The 26,565-nt window shown below is 44.0% G+C and overlaps 1 protein-coding gene across 7 annotated transcripts in view; it reads right to left on the bottom strand.

Annotated features, from left to right (window-relative positions):
- Positions 1–26,565, bottom strand: part of BCAS3 (BCAS3 microtubule associated cell migration factor) — a 470,437-nt gene that overhangs the window by 335,437 nt on the left and 108,435 nt on the right. For all 7 annotated transcript variants that reach the window (XM_081172929.1, XM_081172926.1, XM_081172924.1 and 4 more), the window contains one exon: positions 9,673–9,806. In XM_081172929.1, the coding sequence (XP_081029055.1) occupies positions 9,673–9,806 (134 nt within the window). The remainder of the gene's footprint in view (positions 1–9,672; positions 9,807–26,565) is intronic.

Here is a 26,565-nt window from a genome sequence, read left to right as displayed (position 1 = left end):
CAGTTCTGGCACCTCTCAAGTGAGTGCCATTGCCATTATAAGAGAACAAAGGAGATGTTTATGTTGAGTTCTGGCACCTCTTTTTCTAGAAAAAATAGCACTGGACATCCCTGTTTTCATCAAAAAAATGTTGGAATGTATGGCAGCTATGTGACCCCTGAGCCAAGGAGATAACTATACAACCTTTAGAAGACATCTGAAGGCAGCCCTGTATGGATAAGTTTTTTTAAAAAATGTTTCATGCTTTATTATGTTTTTATCTATGTTGGAATCCACAAAAAGTGGTTGCGGCAACCCAGTCAGATGGGCGGGGTATAAATAATAAAATTATTTATTATTGATGGGAAAAATGTATGTAGCAAATCTAGACTAGAGGGACCATTGGCCGGATCCAGCAAGCTCTTCTTATGAGCACCAAGGAGAGCAGGAACCTTCACCAGATCTCCACACTTACTAATGATCCTAAGGAGCCAAACATCAGGACATTCCTGCCCCAGAACCACACCACCTGCCTAGATTCCTGGCTGGGTCTCAAATCTCCCCCAGGGCCAGATGCATTGTATTACCATCAAGAATATTGTTTGCAAAGGCTTGTCGTCGTTTATTTATTATTTATAGCAGTATTTCAATACCACCATATCATAAAATGTCAGGGCACTGTACACTGTTAAAACATAAAACACCATTGGAAAAAGTAAAAGAAATCCAGGACATGAAGGTCACAAAGAGGTCTTCAAGAGACACCTGAAAGTCAAAAGCAAGAATACTTGCCAAATCTCTGCTGCAAGAGTGTTTCCAGCATGGGATTGGTAACACTAAATGCCCAACTTCTAGTTGAGTCCAAGTCAGGCCTCTGTAACATGGGAACGAAGTAAGTGCTCCTCAGGGTGATTTTAAGGATCAAGCTGGGATATAAGGATATCCAGGAACCAAGCTGTTCAGGGCCTTTGCAGAGATCAATGCATGGGCTACCTACCTTCATGATTTCAAAAATATTATTTTGTGGGACATTGTGAATGGGCTACAGTTTTCTGGAGGTTGGTTATATGTTGCATTGGGGTACTGACAGCATAAAGCATGAGGTTGGAGCTCATATAGTATTAATTCCTAAAGTAACTTCCTGGTTTGTAGATTTAGGAAAATACCTAGATAAGCAAAACGTAGATCATGATCTACTGGGAGATTTCTGGGCAATTTGCAGTAGACCAGCAAGGCTTTCTGACTTCCCACAGTTTATTGTTAGAAAGCCCATACTCCTTTATTTCCTCTCTCCTTAAAAATTAGGTGGCTGAGATGAAGAAAGCTAAGGGGGAAAACCAGGAGCGGATTTTTGTGTATGATAGGTCTGTGAATTTAATTCTGGAACTGGAAACAAATTCCTGAACAGCATATGGGTTCCTTAATTCTAAACACTATTTTACACTTGGTGCAGGTTAGTGGATATCAATATTCTAGTAAAAATAAAAGGACCCCAAGAACCAGAAGTCTGCCCACCCCAACCCTGAAGACCACTGGGTGAGACTCCTGAATTGTGGCAGTGCTTATTTGCTCCTGGATATATATAGGAGATTCCTTCTTCAGTAGGTCTTCCTGGTATTCCTCTGTGGGATCCCTGAACAGTGGGCCTGCAAAGTGTGGTGTTAGGACCTTGCCTCCCAGCCTCTTAAAATGTAATCCAAGTTGTTTCAAGATGAAAACTAGGCCCTCATTTTGTTGGTGTACGGTATCAGAATGGTTTCTGAGGCTGCAGATGACATTAAGCACAATTGGGTTTACATGGAAAGTGATGCTATCAGCCGATGACCTCAGCCTCAGTGAAACACTCCATAGATGTTCAGCCCATTCCTCCCCCCAGTAGGATTTTTCAGGTGCAAGCACTTCCCGTTTTCATTCAGAACAATAGCATCTGTGTCAATGATCAGAAGTTTGGGGGAAATGCTGGCTCAGATATTTGAGGCCCTCTCTCAGCTACGAGTCAGGCAGGTGTGTGTCTGTGACCAGCCTGCCCTGCCTACTTCACAATCACCTTTTCCGTTAAAGATCAGTGAAAACATACACTCGGTAATCACAGACCGAGTGAGTAATGCAACACTGAGTACATTTAGACACCGCTGTTTAAAGTTTTATTCCCATGTCAATTACAAGAAAGGAGATACCACAGGGGAAGAAGAGATGGTCTGAAGGCTGCAGGATCGGACCGGGGTTGGGGAGACTGAGCTAATGGCTATTATGCAGGTGCTCCATCGCTGGAAAAGTGGCCAAGACACAGTTGCCGCCTTGCCAAAGGCATTAAGGATGGGGCGAGAGATGAAGGGAGGGGGGGGTTGCAAAGTCACATCACCAGGAAACCGGCAGCTCGAGAGGCTTGATCCGAGCTCCACCCCAGCATAACTTTCTGTCCTTGAAGACGCAGCACAGCCACTCAGACAACATGAATTCAGTGCCATGGGCCCAGACTCACAGAGCAATCTCCCAACCCAGACAAGAAAGGCACCATCGTCGCTTCAGGAGAACGACAAAGACTTTCTTAGTGCAACAGGCATTTTAAGGTAGCATTCGGGTTTGGGTTTGCGGTGAATTTTTAAACTGCTTTATTCTCTCTGTGGTTTATGTACGCCACTTAGAAATGTGAGTGTTTAAGTGGTATATAAATGTCTCAAATAAAATAAGAAAAAATCAACAGCAAAAGGGTTCTTGAACTGGAGTTCCACATTTCCACAAGTGTCTCAGGAACGTACAGTGTCATATCATCTTTCAGTCCAGCTCAGTATTGTCTACACTGACTGGCAGAAGTTTTCCCAGGGTTTCAAACAGGGAGCTTCTCCCCAGCCCAATTTCCTGGATGGAATGTGTGCTTGAACTCTGATAATGCCTCTTGTTTCTCTGAATGGATGGTAGAAAGTGGTGTATGAGTGTTAGCCTAGTGCACTAAGGTAAACTTTTGCTCCACCCACTTCTGCCTCTGGTCCTGCCCACCTCTGGCATGTGGCCCTCAAAGGTTGCCCGGAAGGGAATGTGGCCCTCAGGTTGAAACATGTCCCCACCCCACTCCTGGAATAACAGGAGAAAACCTTGAAGGCCACTTTTGTCAGCTGCACTGGGAAGGACATGGCTAAGAGTGTGGATACTCAACATGTTCAGAAGCAGAACAGGTGCAACAGAATGGGCAGAGTGGGTGAAACTGATCTTGCTCCTCCATTTAAAAACAATGAAAAGGATGCATTAAACTGGAAGCAGCCATTGTCCGTTATACCCTTTGGAGGTTACGGAAGTGTCGTTCCATCCCTGCCTCTCTATGGTGAAACCACAAGAGAACAGGGCCTTCTCTGCAGTGGCTTCCCATCTGCAGAATGCTCTCCCCAGGGAGGTTTGCTTGGCCCCTTCATTATACACCTTTAGGCACCAAGCAAAAACGTTCCTTTTTAAGCAGGCCTTTGGTTGACCTGATCAACATCCCATATCCTTTTAAAATGTGGCTCTTTTGGGGGGGTATTATTGGGTTATTGCTTTTATTTTTATTTTATATACTGTGATCTTTTTATGTGAACCACCCTGAGAACTCCAGGTATAGGGCAGTATATAAATTCAATAAATAAATAATAAGAAATATCCATGTTGCACTGGCAGACAAGCTCAGCGGAATACGGAAATGCCAAGGAGGTTTGAGCGGGGATATGTTCCCCAACCCCACTTCCAGCTCACCCTCCATGTGTAGTGCACACCTCTAAAGCACCCCATAATTTAAATAAAAATTATTATTTTTAAAGGGGCGGGAGAGACAGGAGCCACCCCAGAGTGATGCATGAAGCTTAACCTTAAACATACTTTTGTCAAAGTTTGCATTTGGGAAAACAAACCTCGCATAGCCCGGAAAAGTAGCGCCAACATGATTACATGGTCCTCTGTGTTTTAACGAGGCTCGGGCGAGCTCGCTTGTGACAACAGCCTACGAGTCAGAATAAGCAAAGGCCGGACAGCCAAAAAGATTACACAGTGGTTTTTCTGGCCACCAGCCCGCCTCGCTATCGCTGCGTTTATTTGCTTGGTACTGAGATAAGGTGACTTGCGGGCCCTTTGGTGTATGCGTGTGTGTGTGTTTATGCACAAAGATCAAAGAGACAAGTGCAGCCGGGCCAAAACCCAGACCTTTATCTGTTTACAAAGGAAGACGGCATACCTCCAGAACACGGTGTTCCTCTGCTGCCGAACAACAATATCCAGCGTTTAAACAGTGCTCTTCAAGGGATCAAAGCACTTTGATACAAGGTGGGTGGGGTCTGAGGGCAGAGCGCATCATTCAGTGGTTGAGGCATGTTGAGACAACCTAGCTACTGTGCAAATTGGGAGGAGGATCCCTATCACCCTTCAGATGTTGCTGAACTACAGCTCCCGTTATCCCTGGCCACTGGCCATGCCATCTTGGGCTGATGGCAATTGTAGTTCAGCAGCATCTGGAGCTCCCCAGCTCAGCAGCGAATTATTTCATTCGAAATATTTGTAAGCTGTACTTTCGCAGAAGATGTAACGAGGCAGTGTGCAACTTAAAAGCATGATGCTGAGATAACAGATGAAAAAGCATCAATAGCATCCTGGTGGAAACTGGAGGAAGGAAGGAAGGAAGGAAGGGGAGAGAAAAAAGAAAGAAAAAAGAAGTACGTCTTCATGCAGTTCATTGTTGAATTATGGAACTTGGTCCCACAAGAGACAGTGATGGCCACCAACTTGGATGGCTTTAAAAGAGGATTGGTTTAATTCATAGAGCTAAAACCTATCAATGGCTACGCTCTGCCTCCATGGTCAGAAGGAGCAATGCTTCTGAATACCGAGTGCTGGAATCCACTGGAGGGGAGCGAGGCTGTCGTGCTCAGGTCCTGTTTGCGGGTTTCCCACTTACATCTGGCTGGCCACTGTGAGCACAGGATGCTGGAATAGATGGACCATTGGCGTGATCCAGCAGGCTCTTCTTACGTTTTTAAAAGCATCATGGGGGGGGGGAGGAAGTGGAAGGCAGGGAGGGAACCACAGCTCAGTGGTTATAGAAACTGCTGGGCACAAACAAGGTCCCAGCTTCAATCCTCACTGGTAGGACTGGAAAAGAATGCGAACAAAATCAAACAAATGCAAGCAAAACTAAATCTCTACTCCAACCCTGGTCATGACACACTTACATGGGGTGCTGTGTTCAAAACTGCAAAAGGAAAGCTGCTGAGGGCAACCAAGCTTTTTTATTCAGCTTGGCCACCTTCCCTTTAAAGAGTAAGGTAAGCCCCCCCCCCCTTGCCACTTATAACTTGTCCTCCCCTATGAAAGTCACCAAACACACAGGGAGAGAGTTTTGCAATGATCTGCAAAACACAGAAGTAGGGAGGATAACCATCACAGCCTTCTTAGTTCAGAGGGGAATATATAAGCAGATAAATGTCCATGTCCCACATCAGCTCAGCATACAGCTGTAGTCTGCATTAAGCACCTCTGCCTATATCTGTATGTGTATGTAAATACACACACACTGTATTGGACAGAATATAAGCCACTGGCAAATATAGGTTACACCCCTGACACGAGATCTCACTGAAAGCGGAAAAAAACATTGTAGGTCTCCAGTGATCTCTTGCTTTTTTCCATCTAAAATACATGGGCAACCTCTAGATTAGCCTCACAAAGAACAGCTCACTGGGCAGCCGGTACCCCCTGGTAAGAAGGGCAGGCGATCCTCATCTTAAATCATGGCTTCTCAGCCTATGAAAGAGCAGTCATAAGCCACACACAGGTTTCATACAAGCCAGATTTGTGCAGCTACGTCTAGGCCAATATAATAGATGTATCATAAAACACTTCCACAAGAAAATAAAGCAACCTTTCCGAACCATGGCATGCTCAGCGCTGAGAATTAGGGAGCTGCACATTGAATGAGCACCCTCAAAGCTCCCCGTAGATTACAGCGCAATGCACACTAGTGGTTTTGCCGAGCAAGGCATTATCAAGACACCACGTTACTCCCCCTGCAGCCCCCCAGGCCGCTGAAGTGGATATACTTTGTTACACACAAAGGCTAAAAACATATACGTGCAATTACATAAACGTTCCAAATGATAGGATATCCTTGGCAATCTCAACCGCCAATTTGGCATCGTTGCCAGAAATCTTCCAAGAGGTTAGGGGGGCCTGTAAAACCCAGCAAGACGCCTCTTGCCAACTAGGGTGCCAACTTGGCTGGTTAAAAAGTGGCTCAGCTGTCCTTTCTTTCCTTGTTGGCCTTTTGATGGCTATAAAGTTCACTCTCTGCCCTGGTATCTGAGCCAACTTTAAATTGCATACATTTAAATATATTACAGCCAAGCCAAAACTATCCACAGCTTTTTGTGAACACTGTCGAATACACTTCCTTTTCCTTGATGGTTTTTCAACACCCCTTATGAAAATATTCACCCATTCACTTACACTGCCTTCTTTTCCTCACACTCGCCCTCAATTCATCTTGCTTGCCTGAATGACATCAGGCTATTCATTCACTTACACTGCCTTCTTTTAAAAAGATAAGAATGCAAGAAGAGCCTGCTGGATCAGGCCGGTGGCCCATCTATTCCAGCATCCTGCTCTCACAGTGGCCAACCAGATGTCCCTGTGGGAAACCAGCAAGCAGGATTTCAGCACGAGAGCCCTCTCCCCTCCTGTGATTTCTGGTATTCAGAAGCACTGCTGCCTCCAACTGTGGTGGAAGGGCATAGCCATAATGCCTAATAGCCCTCAATAGCCCTCTCCTCCATGAATTTTACTTGCCTTCATCCTCAGTTGACTTTTTTTTTTTTTTTTTTGCCTTACTGACATCACGTCATCCTAATCATTATGAGATGACTGGCCAGGATTAATTTTGGGAGAAAGTTAACATGGTTCCCTCATGGTACTCAATGTCTTTTGCCAGATAATATCTGGGGGTTTGAGCACAGGTCCCACCAGTATGTGTGTGACACATAGCTCCAGCTCCTGTCTTCATTTGGCAATCCAGAGGGGGGATGAAAAAAACTATTAAAGAGGTGGCTGGAAGCAGTTTTAGGATGGCTGAACAAGCTGAAACTTAATCCAGATAAGACAGTGTTGTTGGCTGGTTGCTTGGAAAACCACAGACCCAGTTTGCAATTTGGAAGGACAGATCCTTCAATACTTTGGCCACCTCATGAGAAGAGAAGACTCCCTGGAAAAGACCCTGATGTTGGGAAAGATGGAGGGCACAAGGAGAAGGGGATGACAGAGGACGAGATGGTTGGACAGTGTTCTCGAAGCTACCAGCATGAGTCTGACCAAACTGTGGGAGGCAGTGGAAGACAGGAGTGCCTGGTGTGCTCTGGTCCATGGGGTCACGAAGAGTCGGGCACGACTAAACGATTAAACAACACAAGTTTGCAATTAATTGGTTAGGGATGCCCACTGGGCATTCTCCTGGCCCTGGCACTATCTCTGAAGATGCAGGTGGCATATGTAGCTAGAGGACCATCTTTCTCTACCTTCCCTGTCACAGGCAGTATACCTTTGAACACCAGTTGCTGGGAATCAGAAGCGGGGAATGTGCTGTTGCGCTCAAGTCCTGCCTGATGTCTTCTCACTAGAGCATCTGGTTGGCCAGTGTGAGAAAAGGATGCAGGATTAGATGGGCCTTTGTCCTGATCCAGCAGGGCTTCACTTATGCCTGGTTCTCCAGCTCAAACTAGTTGCTTCCGGACCAAAACTACTAGAATTTCCTCTAGACAGAGTTCTTCCTGAAGACAGTCTACAACCATCAGATTGTGCAGAACAAAGCCACCAGCCTCAGTAATACTGGTCCCAAGCTCAGCGTACTGGCTTTAACCTTCAAAAGCTCTGAACTGTTTGGAACAGCATATTTGTAGGAACGTCAATACCTTTTTGAGTCTCCCAAGGCCCTATGATTGGCCTCAGAAGGCCTGCTCTCTGTGGCATTAAAAAAGTGAGGTTGGTGACTACCAGGTTCAGTGGTGGCCAAACTTCTGTAACTCCCCTGAAAACTTGATTTGTCTCCCTCATTTCATAGTTTTAAACAAGCCCTAAAGACCTTTCCATTTTTCCACTCCTTTCTGTCTGGTCTTTGACCGCAATAAAGATGGATTGGTTTTTCATTTTTCCACTCCTTTGATTGACCTGTTGCTAGCTTCTATCTGTTTAAATTTGCTGTTGGTTCTAGCAATTTTTCTTATTGTTAATGAACTGTGAAATTATGTCATACCCTTTATTTGCCATACCATATCAGATAAAATAAAGTAACAACTACCATGGCAACTAATAATTAATAGTTTCATTAATTAATACAGTTACAAGCCATTGTATCCATGAGAATTTTCAGCTACCTAAAATTAAATCCAATTGTCTTAAAGAGAAAATAAATGCATATATACCTATCATTCAAATAATTCCCATGACTGAATAAGGTTGAACTATGTCATAAGCTTTATTCCAATATTGAATAAAGAAAACCATTTCCCAATAAATAGGTAGTTGTGCTGCTTCCCCTCTCTCATGCCAATCAAATTCAAAAGTTTGAGTAGACCAGATATTGGACTACAACTCCCATCATCCCTGATCATTGGTCATGCTGCCTGGGGCTGATGGGAGCTGTAGTCCAGCTAAACATTTGGAGGTACCACACTGGCTATCCCTGGTATATTCAAAATTATTAACTAGAAGGCACCACATTAGTTGCCCATGATGTAATAGGATTTCAACCTACAATAGTAGCAATAAGCCCAAAAACAATTTCGATACCATCCATTGGTTTCTCTGGAAAATTTTAAAAGGGCGCTCTTTGCAAAGGTGGCAATAATCTGTTCCCCAAGGGGTATGTACCATTCCAGAATTGCCAAGTCAATCATTGCTTCATTGGACAAGCATTCTGAGATCAGGTCAGCTGAGAAAAGAGGCACCAAAACACCAGCATCTTCTACACTAGCCTGTTGCCATTACAGTTTGCTTGTTTGACATTCCAGTCATATGACAGTAAGGATGGACAATTTTGGCTTCTGTTTTTCATTTGTTTTTTCAATCTTAAATTCGGTTCTCCACATTTCCAAGTCAGTTAGCGAATTTTTTTAAAATGGAAATTCATCAGCATTTTAGTGCAGACTTCTCCCAACATACACATTTCTGCATAGCAATTTTCCCTAATATAATGGACTTTTGTATGAAATTTACACTAATATATACATTTAAATGCAACCTCTACCCTAGTACATGGGTTTTTTTTATTTTTGTTTTTTGCATGTATTACTTAACTGGTGAACTGGATTGCAAAATTCGGAGAAGAGTAAATTTCAAAGGATGACATTGGTTCGGCTTGCATATTGTCTCAGAAAGTGTGGATGAGGTAGGTTCGCCTTTAAATGCAAGCTGGATCTAATTTCCCTCCCGTTCTTAACACTGACCCACCAAACCCAATGCTCATACTTTGCGAACTGTTCGTTTGTGGGACTTGAGAGTGCAAACGCAGCCACATTTTATCATCTTGTTAAACACACACACACAAATCTGTTAGAAAAACACATGAATCCATCTTAAATGGCCTTCCTCTGACTTGACTGCAAGACAAGCAATTTCCAAGGACACCCACATTGATTCCTCCAATTGCCAAGTCAGATAAAAAGCCTCGTGGTTTCTTATGCAACTTACTTTGGCTTCGGTCTCCCCGCGGTGTAACGTGTACAAGTGATGGACAGCACTTTGCGAAGACGACCAGGGGTGGGTCAGAATTTGGAAAACATGGAAATCGTGGCCCAGCGTGTCTGTCGTAACCAGTAACATACCTGGAAGAAAGGAAACAAGGGAAATCAGAGACACTCAGAACAGGGGGTTAATTTTTTATGACCTGTGGTCAAAACAAATAAATACTTTTGGATCTGGTCTGAACGGACACCAAGAAAGAAGTTCATAGCCTGCATTCTGTGCAAATAAAACACATTGAAATAAATTGCTTATGTTACTTACTTACTTACTTACTTACTTACACACACACACACACACACACACACGATGGGATAATCTGCCATTGTCAGTTTCTCTCCGTTTCTCATTTCCCCCATCTTGAATTTACGTCTCCACATTTCCACATCAGTCTGCATATTTTTTAAATGAAAATTGATCGGCATTTTAATCATGCACATTTCTCCTAATACCGACATTTTTGTGTGCAATTTTGCCCAACATACACATTTTTTTCCAAAACAATACAATGCATTTTTGTACATGTTACTTGGCTAGAGAAGCACGCTGTGAAATTTGAGAAGTATGAATTTTGAAGCACAACTTTGTTTCATTTCAGGAAGTTTCAGAACGTGAAATTTTTATTATTATTGTCAGAAACTGAAAAAATTAGGTAGACTCGTCTTTAAATGTGAAGTGAGTTAAATCCCTCCTCCCTACCCCCTCCTCCCTACCCTATAATCTCACTTCCATTTTACCTACAGCAGTCAGAGCAATATAGAGAGGCCAGGACTAACTTTTATTCTTTGAATAAGAATCAAAGTCTCATTTTTTTAAAAAAAAGCTTTTCATCGGTGCAATGCTGGGGTGTGTGTGTGTGTGTATATGCTGATTTAACAATGCAATGCAGATTTGCTTGGAAGCAAGTCCCATTATGTTCATTGGAGTTTACTCCCAAGTAAGAGTGCATAAGCTTACAGGCTGTCATGATTATTGTTATTATTATTATTTATAATAATACACCCCCTTCATCCGCAGATCTCAGGGCAGTTCACAACACAGAAAGCCACCGATGAAATTGATTCGTAGCACAGACCTCTAACCGTGTCTACTGAGGCATAAGTACTATTGAACTGAATGGGGCTTACTCTCAAGTAAGAGGGATTAGGCCTGAAGCCTAATCAGGCCCTGAAGGTCTAACTTGTGCTTTTCTCTTTCTTCTTTTCAATGGAGTCATGGGGTCACAAGATGCACATTTCCAAGCTTCGCTTAAAGTGAGGGGTTAGGAAGGGTATGTACTGTGCAAAGTTCTAGCGTGAGACTCTCTTCCGTTAGGGATTTGGGGCATTCCATAGCAAAAAGTGAAAGCTGCAGAAGCAGAAAGCGTTATGGAAGATGTGATTTATTTGCCCAAGTTGTGTTGAGCTTCACGCCACAGCCAGGCCTGCAATTAAGTCTTTTCTTTCTTTCTTTTTGCGACTGCGTTTAGTCTCCTCCAAATGCTACATAATTACTGGGCAGAGGGTAAGTGAGTTGTCAGTGACTTTTGGAACACACAAAATTGCTGTCAACTGTGCAGAAGAAAACCATTCTTACTGTTTGAATTTGGCCTCCAAAATCTTCTGGCCCCTTTTACTCCAAAGATCCGAAGAGTCCTGATTTCCTTCCCTCTCCGCTTGCAAAAACAGACGCAAGCACGCACACTCTCTCACGCGCAAGTGTGTGGCAGCCAACCCCAGGAGTAGTGCGACCGTTTAACTGTCTGCTGTCCCAGTCTGGTCTACTATGTTGAAAGCAACCTGTCCCAAAAAGCCTAGATTTTAGCAGAGTCTGACTGGATGTGCCACAAGCACCGGTCTTTTAAGAAAAAGCTTGGAGACCGTAGTGGAACACGGCTAGACCAAAATGGGTTCCACATTTAAATAAAGGGAATTAACATTCTGCACCCAGAAAGCTTGAGGTTTACAGATATTATCCATATATCTCCCTAAATTATCTAACCCTGGCACAAATTATTCAGTAAATTTGCCCAACTTAATTTATTCTGCACAATGTAGTCCGTCATGAGGCAGAGGAGGAGACTATGCAGAGAAATAAAGGGCCACAGCTCAGTGGTAGAGCATTTGCTTTGTGTGCGTAAGATCCAAGGTTCAATCTCTGGCATCTCGTGGTTGGGACGGTAGAGACCCCTGCCATAAACCCTAGAGAGCTGCTGCCGGTCAGTGTAAACAATACAGAGATGGATGAACCATTGATTTGTGTTCCTAAGCTCTCAAGAAGGACAACACCACCACCACTGGAATAATTCTGTCAACCTTCTCGCTTTTGTTTCAAGGCATTGCCCACACACTTTCAAAACCTCTCTGCAGCCCTGAGGGCTAGAAGCTTTAAAAAAGGACATCCGATATGGTGTCCCTAGTGTCAAATTCTGCACTTTTCCTGTGCTCTGTAGCATTTCCAAAGACCCGGGCAGAAGGAAACGTGGTGGTCTGAGGTGGTCTCTCTTATATATTAAGCTCAAGCGACTTCAGCCTTTCCTAGTCAAGACCACCATGCTGACTCCACATTAATTATTTCTTGGTTGTCAAAAGACTAAGTACATCCAACCAGATGTTTGAGAGGCTTCCATCCAGATGTACCATCTGGGAAGCCTGAGTTTCCTTGGCTAATGATTCAGATTCAAGGATGCTCTCAGATATACAGCATCAGATATACAACCTGACCCTGTGGGTGTCAGGAAAAGCCTCTTAGGGCACACCTGAGTCCACAAGGTCCATGTTGGCAACCCTTGCGTAGCGCTATGGTTACCAAAGTGTGCTCTGGGGAGCCCTTTGCGATTTTCCCCCTCCATGAGAAGATCAACGATGGAGGACAAATTTCTTGGAAAGACAGGTTGTCCACACACTGCTGATCTTTCTCAGAAACTAAGTACTGTTGGGTGTTAAGGGTTGTACTGTTGACTCACAGAAAGTAAGAGCAAAGTCTGAACCAGGGGTTCCGAAACTACAGCTTCATTCAGTACGGATTTGTGATTTAAGAAGGGAAACAGAAGATTCATTGTGTCGAATATTCACATTTAATTTAATTGCATTGTCGTCGTTTCTTTTATTTCTTGAATTGCATTTATTTCGTTTACTGCAGTCGAGTTATAATACAATAAAGTGCAGTATATAAGAAATAAAAGAAGCAAGTAAAAATAGGATTTAAAAATCATACAGCATCTAGTACAGCACGTTACAATTCCTGGAAAAGGCAGAAAAATCATTAATTGGTCTGCCAAAGTCCCTCAGCAATTTTCAAGTGGTCCATGGTGGGAAATGCTGCTCTAAAGGATGGAGGAATGCCCCAGAATGCTTCCCTAGTGAGGCAGAGGGTTCTTCTACGGAAGGTAAGTCAATGAAGAATGGAGACCTCGAGGGAGAAGTCTTAAAACACCCAGCCCTACGAGATTGTATTAATGAACCTGGCACAGGCATAGGCACACATGTCCTCCCTGCACTTCACGCAGGATTTTCCTTCTGAACTGCCAGGATTTGGTGGATCTGCCAATCTGGGCTTCTGCTCTTCCCCTCCCGCTTTTCTTTTCTTTTTGGTAAGCCACAGGAAGTTTGTCAGAGAATCTCTTTCCATTTGCAAAGAGCTTCACGCTGATTTTGGCAAAGTAGACTTAAAATACTGCACCCTTTCTGCTAAGTTACCATGTCAGAAAGCCACCCGGAAAGGCGCACTGGGAGGTTCTTTCGGTTTTATAGATCACATCCATATGGCGCAACCTTAACTCTGACCTGAGAAAGATTCATGGAAAGTAAGCCAAGAGGCATTCCTCAAAAAGTCTACTGCCCACCCCTCAAAAAACAAACAAACAAAAACCCTTCACAGCCAGAAGAGTTTGGAACCCTCTGACTGCCCAATCAGGAGGGACGCAAGGAGAAATTATTATTAAGATGTTAACACTGGCTGCCATGATGCCTATAATCGTTGATAGTCAATTTACAAAAGTATTTTTGTTGTCCTAATTACTATCAGAAGGAGGATTCAGAGTGCAGTGATGCAACTAGGGAATTTTAGATTTTGGACAATAGTCCAATGAGGGCACCCAAGGTGGTTTTTTTAAAAATTGCATCTATATCCTGCCTTTTTCTCCAAGGAGCTCAAAGTGGTGTGAATGATTCTTGCCCTACTGCCCACAACAACCCTGTGAGGTAGGTTAGATTGGGAGGCAGTGACTGGTCACCCAGTGAGTTTTGTGGCCAAAGGGGGATTTGAACTCTGGTCTCCTAGACCTGGCACTTTAACCACTGCATCACACTGTCTCTGATTTACACACGAGCTAAGTAAACTACAGCTTAGATCCTCAGATTGTCAGGGGCTTCTAAATAGCCCCCCCTTTTAATACTAAATTTAAAGTTTTACATAATTAGTTAAAAATAATAATAGTTTTTATATATAGCTTATATAATATATAATAGCTAATAATAATAAACACACAATTCTTGAGTAATGCTATGGAACCTCTTAAACTTGACATAGCATAGGGTCTCAGCATAACCTATTACACTCCCATTTTTTAAAGCTGGTAATGTGTGTTCATTTACTTCAAAATGCAGTAAACCAATCCTACTGCATTTTCCCACCCCCTACTGATTTTGCCCTGGACTTCTGCTGTAAAGTCCTTCCCTAATGGTACCACTGCCAGAGCATGGCTATGTTCTTGAAGGAGAGAGGATTTTGGAGATAGGAGATGGTTTAATTCACACTAGCTCCCACAGTGTCCAATGGGAGAGAAGGAACAGGCTGCAATCTAGGAGAATGGTTGGTAAGGGGACAAAACTGGGTTCTTATTCCAAACACTGGAGTGGGAATGAGGTTCTGGAAATAATGCTACATTGCCACCCGCAAAAATATGATAATGTGATGTCACATGATGTGTGTATGGCTAACAAACACACTTGCAAAACTGCTGAAGTCAGTTACATCCTCTGCGCAATATATACTCAAGCTTGCAGTGAAGTCTGCTCAGGGACACACACACACTCTAATATGTTTTCCTGGAATTAGACGTAGGCAACCTTCAAATAACATATATCCAAACCATTAAACATGTTCACTAAGGAAAACTGTAGGCATCCGATTGGGGCCACCCATGTTAAAAAGCTGGCGTTCTTTAGGGTCCCCTCGTGCCACATGGTGATTCAACCAAGGTGGGGTGGAGGAAAGAGAGGGGTGGATTGCCATGGAAAATGGGCCCGCTTCACCCCCATAAAGCTAAGCCTCAATGCAAGAATGCAAAGGACTCTCAGTGAAACTGTAAAAAGGCATCACCGCACTGCCAAGAGAGGAATTCACTGAACAAGCACGTCCATCAACATTAAAAACCCGTGCCCAAGATTCACAGATTCAATGGCTGTAGCTCATACGTTGCTTGCACAGGGTCCCAGGTTCAAACCTTGGCATCTTCAGCTAGGACTGGGAAAGTCTGACTGAAACCCAGGAGAACAGTTGCCAGCCATTGTCAAAAATACTGAGCTAGGTGAGCCAAGGGTCTGACTCAGCATAAGGCAGCTTATTGGACTTCCCAGCAGCTGCCTCTTTGAGCTTTCTTGGACCACCTGGAAGAGGGTGGGGAGAGAGATTGTAGCCTCCACTGGCAACCAAAGGACCTCTGCCACACAGGTTATCAACTGAATCCTGTGCAGCCAGCAACTGACCAAGGAATGTGCCACAGCCAGAACTTTTAACTCGGTGCTTTCCAAGCAACTGAGTCCATTTGCACCTTCAACCGTCAGCCCTCAAATCACTGTGCTTCTTCACACAGCAGGTAGTTAAAACTATGGAACTTGCTCCCACAGGTGTCAGTGATGTCCACTAGCTTCAATGAATTTTTAAAAAGGATTAGATGAATTCATGGAGAAGGCCCTAGATGGCTAGTAGCCATGATAGCTGTGCTTTGCCTCCCATCAGAGACAGTAATGCTTTTGAATACTAGTTGCTGGAAACTGCAGGAGGGGAGAGGGACTAGAGGAGTCATTGGTTTGATCTAGTGGGCTCTTCTTATGTTCCCTTGTAGAAGATAACTGTAACTGTAATTTAATGACTGGTTCGCAACATGTTCTGAACACCTTCAACAACCAGAGGAAATCCTTCAACTATGTGAAGAAAGAGGCACAGCTGCATCTCCTATCTTGAATTCCATGAATGGAGCAGGGACCGGTGAGTTTTCAGTCACGCTCAGATATGTGGCTCCACCAGCTGTGGAATGCTAAAAGAAGCTGCTGCTGTCCCTCTTCTGAACTGCTGGGAACACTTTCCCCAGATGAAAATATCTGAAATGAATTGGAGGCTCTCGGATAAATTACCATTGCGCCATATGGGTTCTGCCTGTTGCCTTTTCCCTGCTGTTGCTGAGAAGAGACCCCTCCCAGAGGTGCAGTTGCCAGCATCCTTAACAAGTGGCAGTTACCAGGATACTTTGGAGGAAGACATAGACTGTTAAAGTGGTATAAAAGTTGCTTTGAATGCATTGTGTGCATGTGACCATAGTATTCCAAACCATCTCCCCACCCGTCCAAGAAACACACACACAATTAAATAAAAAACAAACAATTTAAGTGGCATTCTGTGGTCTATACATACCATGCAGAGTTGCAGATCCATAAACTAAATTGACACAAGTAAATGAGCCACATGAAGTGGCATCCTTAGCAACAACCCAGCAGGCTACGCAATATCTGAGTGCCACTCTTACAAAACGTGAGGTGTGCCTCTCTGACGCGAGGGAGTCGAATGTGCTCAGCTACCTGTGATTTTAACTCGGTCCATATGGCGCACCCGAGATGCAAGTTCTGAAGAAGGATGTCTCTTCTCCTTGCCTTTTTAATGGTTTTAACAGTAATCATTTGGCTTGTTGAAAGAGTAAAGAGATGGATGGTGATACGGCAGCTGCGGGAGGAAAAGGGAGTCCTCTTTCCAAGAGAGAGATGGATGGCATCCGATCTGGCCCTTCGCCTGCCTAACAGAGGAGTCTGCTGTGTGTCACCATGTTCAAATAAGAGGCTTTCATCAAGTGAGGACCTATGTTAACTTTGACTGCCATCCAGAGTGCATAAGGACCACTTCCCAGGCTAAGGTTCCAAAACACTGCTAGGATCAGTGCAGATTCAAACCAGGAGCTTCTTGTCTGAACACTGATGATCCTTGTGGAGAGTTGCCAGGTCCCAGTAGGGTTGCCAGATCCGAAGGGGCTGGGGATGAGCCTGGAAACCAGGGAGTGCTACTTCAAAGGTCTGGTGGTGCTTAGTGAGGACAGAGGAGTGAACTACCTGATCCAGGAGCCTTATAGAAGAACCTCATGAACAAGGCAGCTAATGGCAAAGTGCTGTTGCTTTCCTCCCAGCACCCTTGAGATTTTAGCACTTTACCAAAGAAATCCTGCGAAGGAAGACTAAATCCTAAAAATTCAAGTCCTTCTTTTACAACAAAAGAAAGTATTTCTTCACACAGTTAAAACCGTGGAATGCACTTCCACGAGAAGTAGAAATGGCCACCGATTTGGATGGCTTTAGAAGAGGATTAGACAAAACCATGAAAAATAAGGCTATCAATGGCTGCTAAGCACTTCAGCTAAGTTCTGTCTCCAGCGCTGAAGGCCTTTGAATACCAGTTGCTGGGAACCACTAGTAGGGAGAGTTCCTGTTATGCTCAAGTCCTGCTTGGGGGCAGGGGGATTCCTGTAAGCATCTGATTGGCCACTGTGGGAACAAAATGCAGACTAGATGGGCCATTAGCCTGATCCAGCGAAACTCCTCTTATGTTCACATATGCTCACCTTACCCTTTACCTTCAGCCCACATGGTGAGTCTTTCATTTGAGAGCACACAGTACAGCTGCATCAGAGTGCAGAATGCATCAAGTTTTTATTCAAAATGGCGATAAGGCAGGAAAGTGTGGTGGTCCGCCAAGGCAGAGCTAACTCAAACAGTCAGCAGAAGAACCACTCTTGGCAATCAGTCAGGTCAACGCAGACTCAGCCACCTGCAGGATTGCAGCTCTCCACCACAAGAGCTGTTGATTCAAGGAGGTGAAGAGAGATATTTCTTGTAAATCCTTGCCGCATTTGATCTACGGCTCTCGCCTTGCTTCAAGAATTTGCAGTGCGCCCAAGTACATTCTTAGAAGATGATTAGAATCTTTAACCGTGTGTGTGTGTGTGTGTGTGTGTGAGAGAGAGAGAGAGAGAGAGAGAGAGAGAGAGTGCTTAATTCCATATTGTTAGTCAAAATAATAAATTGCTGAGGTTTTGGAACCTTTACCTTCTTTCGCACACATGTGTGTATATATTTCTCTTTTTATGTGCTATTTTCCATCTCTCATTACTTCTCACTGAGGAGTTTTGGTTTCCAGCTTTTGTGGCTCAACACTGAAGTTTCTCACTTTGGCTCCCAAACAGCAGAAGTACTTTGTGCAATTCCTTCATGCCTCTTTTGAAGTTCTGAATATACATGGGCAGAGGAACGAAGAACCTAACAATGTGGATTTAGCTTTCAAATAATGGGTAGGCTTTAGGGTTGGGCAAACTATTTGGCTGCTATACAACTAAGCCATTCTCAAAGGAGACCCAGAGAAATAGACTGCAGTTAGTTGTGCCCATTGATGGGAGAGTTAGGAGGTCAACAATATCTGGTAGTCACCATATTGGCTCCCCTGATACTAGAAGGAAGGGTGCTGCTAGGTCAGGTGCACTGTTGCCATTTTTGACATCATGTTTCGCATCATGTTGATCTAGTCTGGGCTTGGTCTACCTCTGGCCTGAGTACCAGATCTTAGAATACCCCCTGCCTGAATCCCTGGAGAGTTGCAGCTGCCCGTTATGATGGCTAATTCTGAGCTAGATGAAACAATGGTCTGACACAGTGTAAAGAAGTTTCCTACTTCTACGTTCTTGAAGTTCTGGCAGTAGGGACTTGACAGAACATCAGTCAAAGAGATGTGGTATCCTAGGATAGAGAAAAGTATAAGAAAAGCCCTACTGGAAAGCCAAAAAGGTCAAAAGCCAAAGGCTCATGTTCTTGCAGTGGCCAACTTCACGCCTTATCTGGGAAGCCTGCAGGCAGGATGGTGCAATAGTACTCATCCCATGTGCAATACCCAGAAAATAGTATTCAGAGGCATGCTGCCTCCAACTGTGAAGGTAGAACATAGCCATTATGGCTAGTAACCATTGACAACCTCGTCCTCCATGAATTTTGCAATCCTCTTTGAAAACTATCCAAACTGATGGCCTCACTACCTCTTGTGGGAGTGAATTCAAGAGTTTAGTTATGACCTATGTGAATATAGCTCTCATTATCCTTTTACCCAAGTCTTCTCTTAACCCAGTGCTATGTTTGAAGGATACTGTTGCATGTCACCCCAAACTCCAAGGGGTGAGATTCCAGGGCTTCCATGAGCTTACCGAGGGCTCCTTTTGAACAGTAAGGCACAGTGGAAACTATGGTGTCATTACGATTTATAGTTTATTTACACATATATACAACCTGAGCCTACGATGGAGGGGTTCACAGTGTCAACACCCCAAGAGGATCTTGCTTCTGCTATAGCCACAGGCCTAGATTCAAACAGCCACCCAAAGTCAGGCTCTGCCTTTCAGACATTATCAGCTTGCTGCCTTTCTTCTCGGTGACATCACACACACACACACTGTTCAACTCTAAACTCTGGCTTGTGTCTTTCTCACTATCTGCAAGGTGGAGGAGGGGCGCCACACATTTGCCATCTGCCACAGAGCCCCTCTCTTTTGCTCTCTTAATGGCCCTTCACCCAGGTGATCACCTCATGAGGAAGCTAGCCTGGTTTATATTTTAACACTTGCTAGGATTATAGGGATTAGAAATCTGGCACCCACAACTCATAACGATACTATACCTGTATTCACAACACACACTTCCACCATGCCCCCATCTGAAACACAAACACTCCCCAACGTATTTTTGGAGGGAATGATCACCACGCCGCCAGTGGGGGAGAAGGATAATCATAATCAAAAAATTTCCAGGCCTTCCTGCTTGTTTTTTTAAACTGACATTTGTCCCATTTAGCAGATAACATCTGAAATGAGTTCAAATTCTTGTGTACGTGTAATAACTTGGCAAGAATTTATGAGCCGAGCAGATATTGCCATGCGGATATTTCAAAGCCATTTGTAAAAGGGGGGTGGGGGTTTGCAAGTGAAGTTCAATTAGCGATGGTTTCCCTCCTCCCTCTCAAATCCACAGAGAAGATGGAAAAATCCCATTCAGGAGGAATTAACTATCCTTCCATGCATGCAAAAGATACAAAGACCTCACACACTCGCACAGCAACAACAACCAAAGTTTGTTACAGTGAGCACTTCCATTTGCTTCAATTTACAGCTTCCTATTTGCAATGCACGCTATCTGTTGAAGGATGAAATAAGGTGCATTTGCATTAAGAAAATAAAGGCTGGCTGGGGATGGGGGAGGACTGCAGAGGGGATATACATAAAGGGGGGAGTTGGAGAAGGGGGCACAGATGTAGATTGTGGCTTAAGAGCTATTTCTGCAGTATCAGAAGACTAAACCAGACTCCGGGCTGGCCATAAAATAAAACCCACGCCCTGAAGCGAGGTGCCAAGCCACAAAAAGAATTTGCGTCAACTGGGAATACAAGGAAGAAGAAGAACTTCTAATTATAGGGCCTGGAAGCGGAAGCCGTGAGTGATTAGGAGTTTAGGCACTGCTGTGTGTTTACTTGGGAGCTTCCTCTCCTCGTTGCCCCCTTGATAGATGAGGTTGGCCTAAAGGGTGGGATTGAAAGTTTGCTGATGAGATGCAGAAAAAGGCTCCAGGACCCGAGCGGGGATGGCGACGGGATAACCGACGGCTTCTGCGGCCGTGTAGCAACATAAGCCTTTTCAACTAGGCGTCAGTTGGTTAGCCCAAGAAGACAAAATTAAAGGGTAGGGAATCTCAGCTGGGTACTTGCAGTTAAAGAAGAGGAAGAGACAGAGAGAGACAGAGAGAGAGAAAAGTAAAAAACATATATATAGGAAACCAGCACAGCTCAGATTTCTTAGATACATCCCTATTTATAACACCTCTCTAATTGCTCTGCTGTTGATGAAACCCAGTTAGATGCACATAGTTTTGCCACTGGTTGAGCTGCCAAGAGTAGATTTTTTTTTTTTTAAAAAAGGTTCCTTTGAGTGTTGCCATCTTGGAAAGAAAACACAATCTTTCTTGTGCCTCTAAGGCCAATTACTTCAATTCAACTGGGTCTACTCTAAGTAGAACCAGTGGTACATGCAACCTATTTTAACCTTAACCTCTGTAAGGTTCAAATGTACCAATCTCATGATTCTGTCATCAACACAGCTGAATCTTTACACAGGTGACCTTAAAGTAGCTGGATTGTATTCCATGTTAGTAATACTCAGAGTAGACCTACTAAAATTAATGGGCAGGACTAACAGGTATATTATTCCAATGGGTTTACTCTAAGTACAACATAATCGGATCCAACCCCTTCCTTCCACACTGTGTACTGAGACATATGCTAGCAAGCCACGAGAGAACTGCTTGCATGCTAATGAGAAATTATTTACCTGAGTAATTAAAGTATCCCAAAAGCTCAAAGTCATGTCTGCATGATTTATTGTCCTGGCCTTGCTCCTCTTCCAATTAGCAGTATTTTGCCACATCTTTGCTATAAGGTGTGCCTGGGTCATTCAGATCACTCCTGGTGCAGAATTGCCCTTCTCAAAGGATGGCATGTCAAAAACAGTGAATCAAAACAGGGCAGGGCTACTTTGAGAGAGGGCCGTTTTTTACAAAACATGTAATTTATAGAACGCACCACCTCAAGATGTGGTGATGACCACTAGCTTAGCTCAGGATAGGCAGAAAGTAGATTGCAATCTACCAAGCAGATCTCTGGGTAAGTCACAATAAATCTGCACAGGTGTCTGGCTCCAAATTGTTTAGCAATAATGACAATACTTTTTCCCACCTGCTGAAATGAAGAAAGCTTGGGAGGAAAACCAGGAGTGGATTTTTTGTATGTGGGAGGGCTGTGAGCTCAGTTTGGGTACTGAAAACGAAACGGGCTAGTGCCTCACTCACACAATACAGAGTTGTCTTGTGATATCAAAGCCATTGTCTAAGGCTGCAATCAAACCTACTTCAATCTCAACATTGATCTCAACAGGACTTACTTCTGAGCAGACATGGTTAGGATTGCACTTTAACTCTACACAGTGTGAATGAGGCAACAGCTATTGCTATTGCTCCACAGGTAATGAGACTTTTTCTGTTTCTGAACCTGGAAGTTCCATAAGCTTCTGTTGAACTGCAGGTTGGTGTCTCTAATCTACACATGAGGCCCAGTCAAGAATGAAAACGCTAGCAGAGAGGTGAGTGATGGCTGGTGAGCCAGCCAATGGGATAAAGAAAGGTTAGCTCAAGAAGCAGCTGTTTGGAGAGAAGGAAGAAAATATAGGAGCTACTGAATCCAACAATGACACTGGGTTGGTCTTCTGAGATAATCTGACTCTCCAGGGCTATGGCATGACAGCCCAGTCTCAAGCTGCCTGCAGTTATCTCCTCCAAATGGCAAGCTTGGTGATCACTATCAAATTTGGGCAGAAGGAGATTCCTCTTCAATCACCACAGAACTGACACCCTCACTTGACATAAAGACCACGAAGGCTGACCCCTTCCTTACAAGAGACATAGCCTAGTGTAGAACTACTGCTTTGCACCCAGAAGGTCCTAGGTTCAAACCTCAGGCATCTCCAGGAAGGGCTGGGAAAATCTACCTTGCCTGAAAGCCGGGGGAGCTGCTGCCAGTCTGTGTAGAAAATACTGAGCATGATGGACCGAGGGAGCTCCCTATATTCATACATGCACATGCACACAGACCCTTTTGGGGTTCATGGTGCTTGGCTCCAACTGTGAAATCCATGTGGAAATAAAAAACAGGACTAATTTGCAACGGGGTTTCAATACAGTGGTACCTCGGGTTACATACGCTTCAGGTTACATACGCTTCAGGTTGCAGACTCCGCTAACCCAGAAATAGTACCTTGGGTTAAGAACTTTACTTCAGGATGAGAACAGAAATTGTGCTCCGGCGGCGCGGCAGCAGCGGGAGGCCCCATTAGCTAAAGTGGTGCTTCAGGTTAAGCACAGTTTCAGGTTAAGAACGGACCTCCGGAACGAATTAAGTACTTAACCCGAGGTACATTTTCGGCAAAAACCAACCTATCCCGGAACCGTGGTTCAAACAAGCCTGGACCATGCTAGTCTTTATTTTTCACAAATAGCTATGTTGCTGCCAACCTTGTGTCCCCAAATACATAAAAATGAATTTGATAAGTCACCCAAGAAGAGAATCTGTGAGGTGTTATTGAGGCTTCTCAACGATCTAACAACCCCGCCCCCAACCCCACTTACTTTGATAAATGGGAAAACACTTCTGCGGAGAAAATTCCAATTTAAACTTCTTTAACTATTAACCCAAGACCACCATCGTATTTCAATATACCACATTTAACTAACCAGAGGAATTTCAGCTCTGTTAGAGGTGCAGTCAGGCATCCACAGGGGTACACAGTTTAATCTGTTTTACTGCAGGCCTAACATTAATTTTCCCTGTTATTAATGGGTGGAAAAGCTCTCTCTGAGCCAAAGAGGGGGCTGCCGCTTAAAAATTAGATGTGTTGCCTTTCACAGCTCTCGGCCTGCAGGAGTGACGCCTGTGGAAGGGAAGATCACTTATTTACTACATTACAACGGAAAAACACGTATTTACTGGACACTAGGCTTTTGAAAGTGAACCAGATCTTCCAAGTGCATTTTAATGTCTCAGGTGCTGGACATGTCTCTGGCCGCAAAGAAAATCTAGAGGTCTAGAGGTAGAAGGCAGTGATGGTCACCAACCTAGATGGCTTTAACAAAGGATTAGACAAATTCATGGAGGAGAGAATTATTGAAGGCTACTAGCCACAATAACTATGCTCTGCCTCCATAGTCTGAGACACTAATGCTTCTGAGTATCATTTGCTGGAAACCACAGCAGGGAGAAATTGCTCTTCTGCTCGCAGGTTTGGCAAAGGCTGGGTTGAGAGGCATCACTTATGTGATGGACCAGCTTAAAGTTCTTCGCAGCTTAAAGTTCTAAGATAAAGCCTGCTTCAGAGGGACTCTCTCCTCTCCTGCAACGGGGCTGTTATGCCACCAGCTTCCTTGTGGGAAGGATATCAGTCAAGATGAAGCAGCAGGTAAGAACATAAGAAGAGCCTGCTGGATCCAGCCAATGGTCTATCTAGTCCAGCATCCTGTTCTCAAAGTGGCCAAGCAGATGCATGTGGGAAAGTGTTCCCCCACCGCTGTGGTTTCCAGAAACTGGTATTCAGAAGCATTTCTGAAGGCAGCCCTGTTCAGGGGAGTTTTAAATGTGTGACATCTTAGTGTATTTTTGGTCTTTGTTGGAAGCCTCCCAGAGTGGCGGCTGCTGCTTCTTCTTCTTTCTTCTTCTTATTATTATTTCAATCTTTGACTGTGGAGGCAGAGCAGAGTCATTGTGGCTAGTAGCCACTGATAGTCTTATCTTCCATGGCGCCAGTTGGGTACCCAACCTCCATAGGAACCATCTGCTACCAAGTACCCTGGTGCCTTTTAATAAGTTGACTTTGCTGATTTTGTGTGTGTGTGTGTGTTTTAATGTAGCTTAATGTTTAGTTGTATCCTGAAAGGCGGGATATAAATAATTGTAATAATAAATAAATAAAATAATATATTTCCCATTAGCGTTGATCCTTACTCAGCCTGTGGTATTTCCTGTCTCCCTTCCTCTCCCTCTGTCTCCATATTAAGGACTTGGCTTTCAGCCTTTATTCATTCATGTGGTCAGTACACAGTTGGAATGACATCCTAACTTCCTAGTCAGGCCATGAAATCTTCTTCCTTCTTCCCATTCGCACAGAACTCTTCGCCACATCCCTGCCTCTGCCCCCAAATAATGACCTCCCCACATTTGCTCCTAGTTCAGTTGCTTGCCCATTGTCATTATCTGCCCATCAGTGCGTATATCTCAGACAAGAAAACAAAAGTGCTGAGTTAGTACTCAGTTTTTGCAAAGATTTTCTGCTGCTCTGAAAGATACCTGCCCCATCTTGGTGATTTCCCAGTGCTCCTTGCTAAAAGCATTTGGTTTTTCATTTCCTCTGCTCTCATTTGCCGGTGATGACATCAAGATGTAATCAAATATGGTTCGCTATTGACCCTTAGGGTCCCTTCCAGATTCCAGGCTGCACTGTGACATCGTTCCATTTGCTGTGTGATTCCTGGTTGGGAATCATATCCTGTATGATTGTTTCTGGAGTGAGGAAGCAACAGTAGCCAAAGGAAATGAGGTGGGGAGGTGACTATCTGAATGATCAGTGGAAATAAGAAGTGTGGAAAATGTTTCTGCACCTTCAAAATTGCTAACTTCTACCTGGAAAACTGAACCTGGAGAATAGTCAGTACGAGATTTAATTCATTGTGAAGCTGCTAAGCGAGGGAAACCACGAGAGCAGTGCTAGTGGCAACATAGAATGTATGTTTATCTACCACTGCACTAATGTTTAACTCAAATCGTAACATTTATAGCTCTGGGTTAAGCTTCGGCATTAAAAATTGAAAGCTGAAATATTGCTTCTGCCACTGGAAGTAATAATCATTCTACTACAACAGCTACTTCTACAGCAGACGTGCCAAAAAATTACAAGAAAACTCCCCATTATACCATCAAAATTTGTTCTGGGGTAGATGCTGATTGCATTCCCACTAGTCCTTAAATTCCCTTGGGGATTCCTCAGCTGGTGCCTCCCACCTCTCCTTTGCATCCAGCCAGTCCATAAATGTTACTGTGGAGTCAAAACCATGCTAGCATATATACTGTTTGCATTCACTTGCAGGATTTCCATGCCTCATCTCGGAGAAACATGTGAATTGTTACGATTTCTGCTAATGTTTCCATTTCTGGTGGAATGCTCCAACATCCCTTTCAGCTACTGAGCTATGCTCTCTCCATGACAGGGAACCACAGCACATGCCAGAGCTGGAGCACTGATCTCACTGCAGTGATGGCTGTTGCTTGATGATGCAAGAGGACAGTAAGGCTGTCTGCCAAAACAGCAGTCTAGGCATTGACCTTAACAGTTAGCCTAGAAAAAAAAAGTTTTACCAGTCTATTTACCTACTCTGCAAGTCAGTGCAGCATGATCAGCATCTGAAGTAAAAAGTAACTCCCTTCCAGATTGCAAAAATCACCCTGCCTTACTTGCAAACAGGTAACCAACAAGACAGCTGGGAAAAGTCCTATGTGAGATGCCATTGCGTGGGAAAGCTGAAATGTTTGCAGATAGGAAGGGACAAAGGTTTACACATCCTTAGATTTGTGTTTGTGCTGACAGCCACAGCTGGGCACATGTTACAGGGGGGCTTCTCAAGTGCTGCCGGCTTGTGGAAAGAACGTGGCTCAGTCGGTTGCATTTTGGTTACGGCAAATAAAAGACTGGCCTTCTGGTGACTCAGTGGAAGTAGTGCGTTGTGCCAGAAAATCTGGGCTATTCCAAAGTTGACTCAGGATGGAAGATTTACTTTGGACACCAAGCTGTCATCTTAACACTCCGCTTGCAAGACCATGCCATGGGTCTGGCTGCCAGAAAATGAAGTGGCTGCGTTCCACTTGTTAGGAAAACTACATCCCTTTCCAGGACTCAACACCTTATTTGCCACATCTGATCAATCCTGGCTAAGGGATTCTGTTACACACACACTCACACACACTTTGCATTAGTTC

The sequence above is a fragment of the Podarcis bocagei genome, assembly GCF_964188305.1.
Source record: "Podarcis bocagei genome assembly, chromosome: 15".
Lineage (NCBI taxonomy): Eukaryota > Metazoa > Chordata > Lepidosauria > Squamata > Lacertidae > Podarcis > Podarcis bocagei.
The sequence above is the reverse complement of the archived record's forward strand: the minus strand, read 5'-3'. Positions and strand labels throughout refer to the sequence as shown.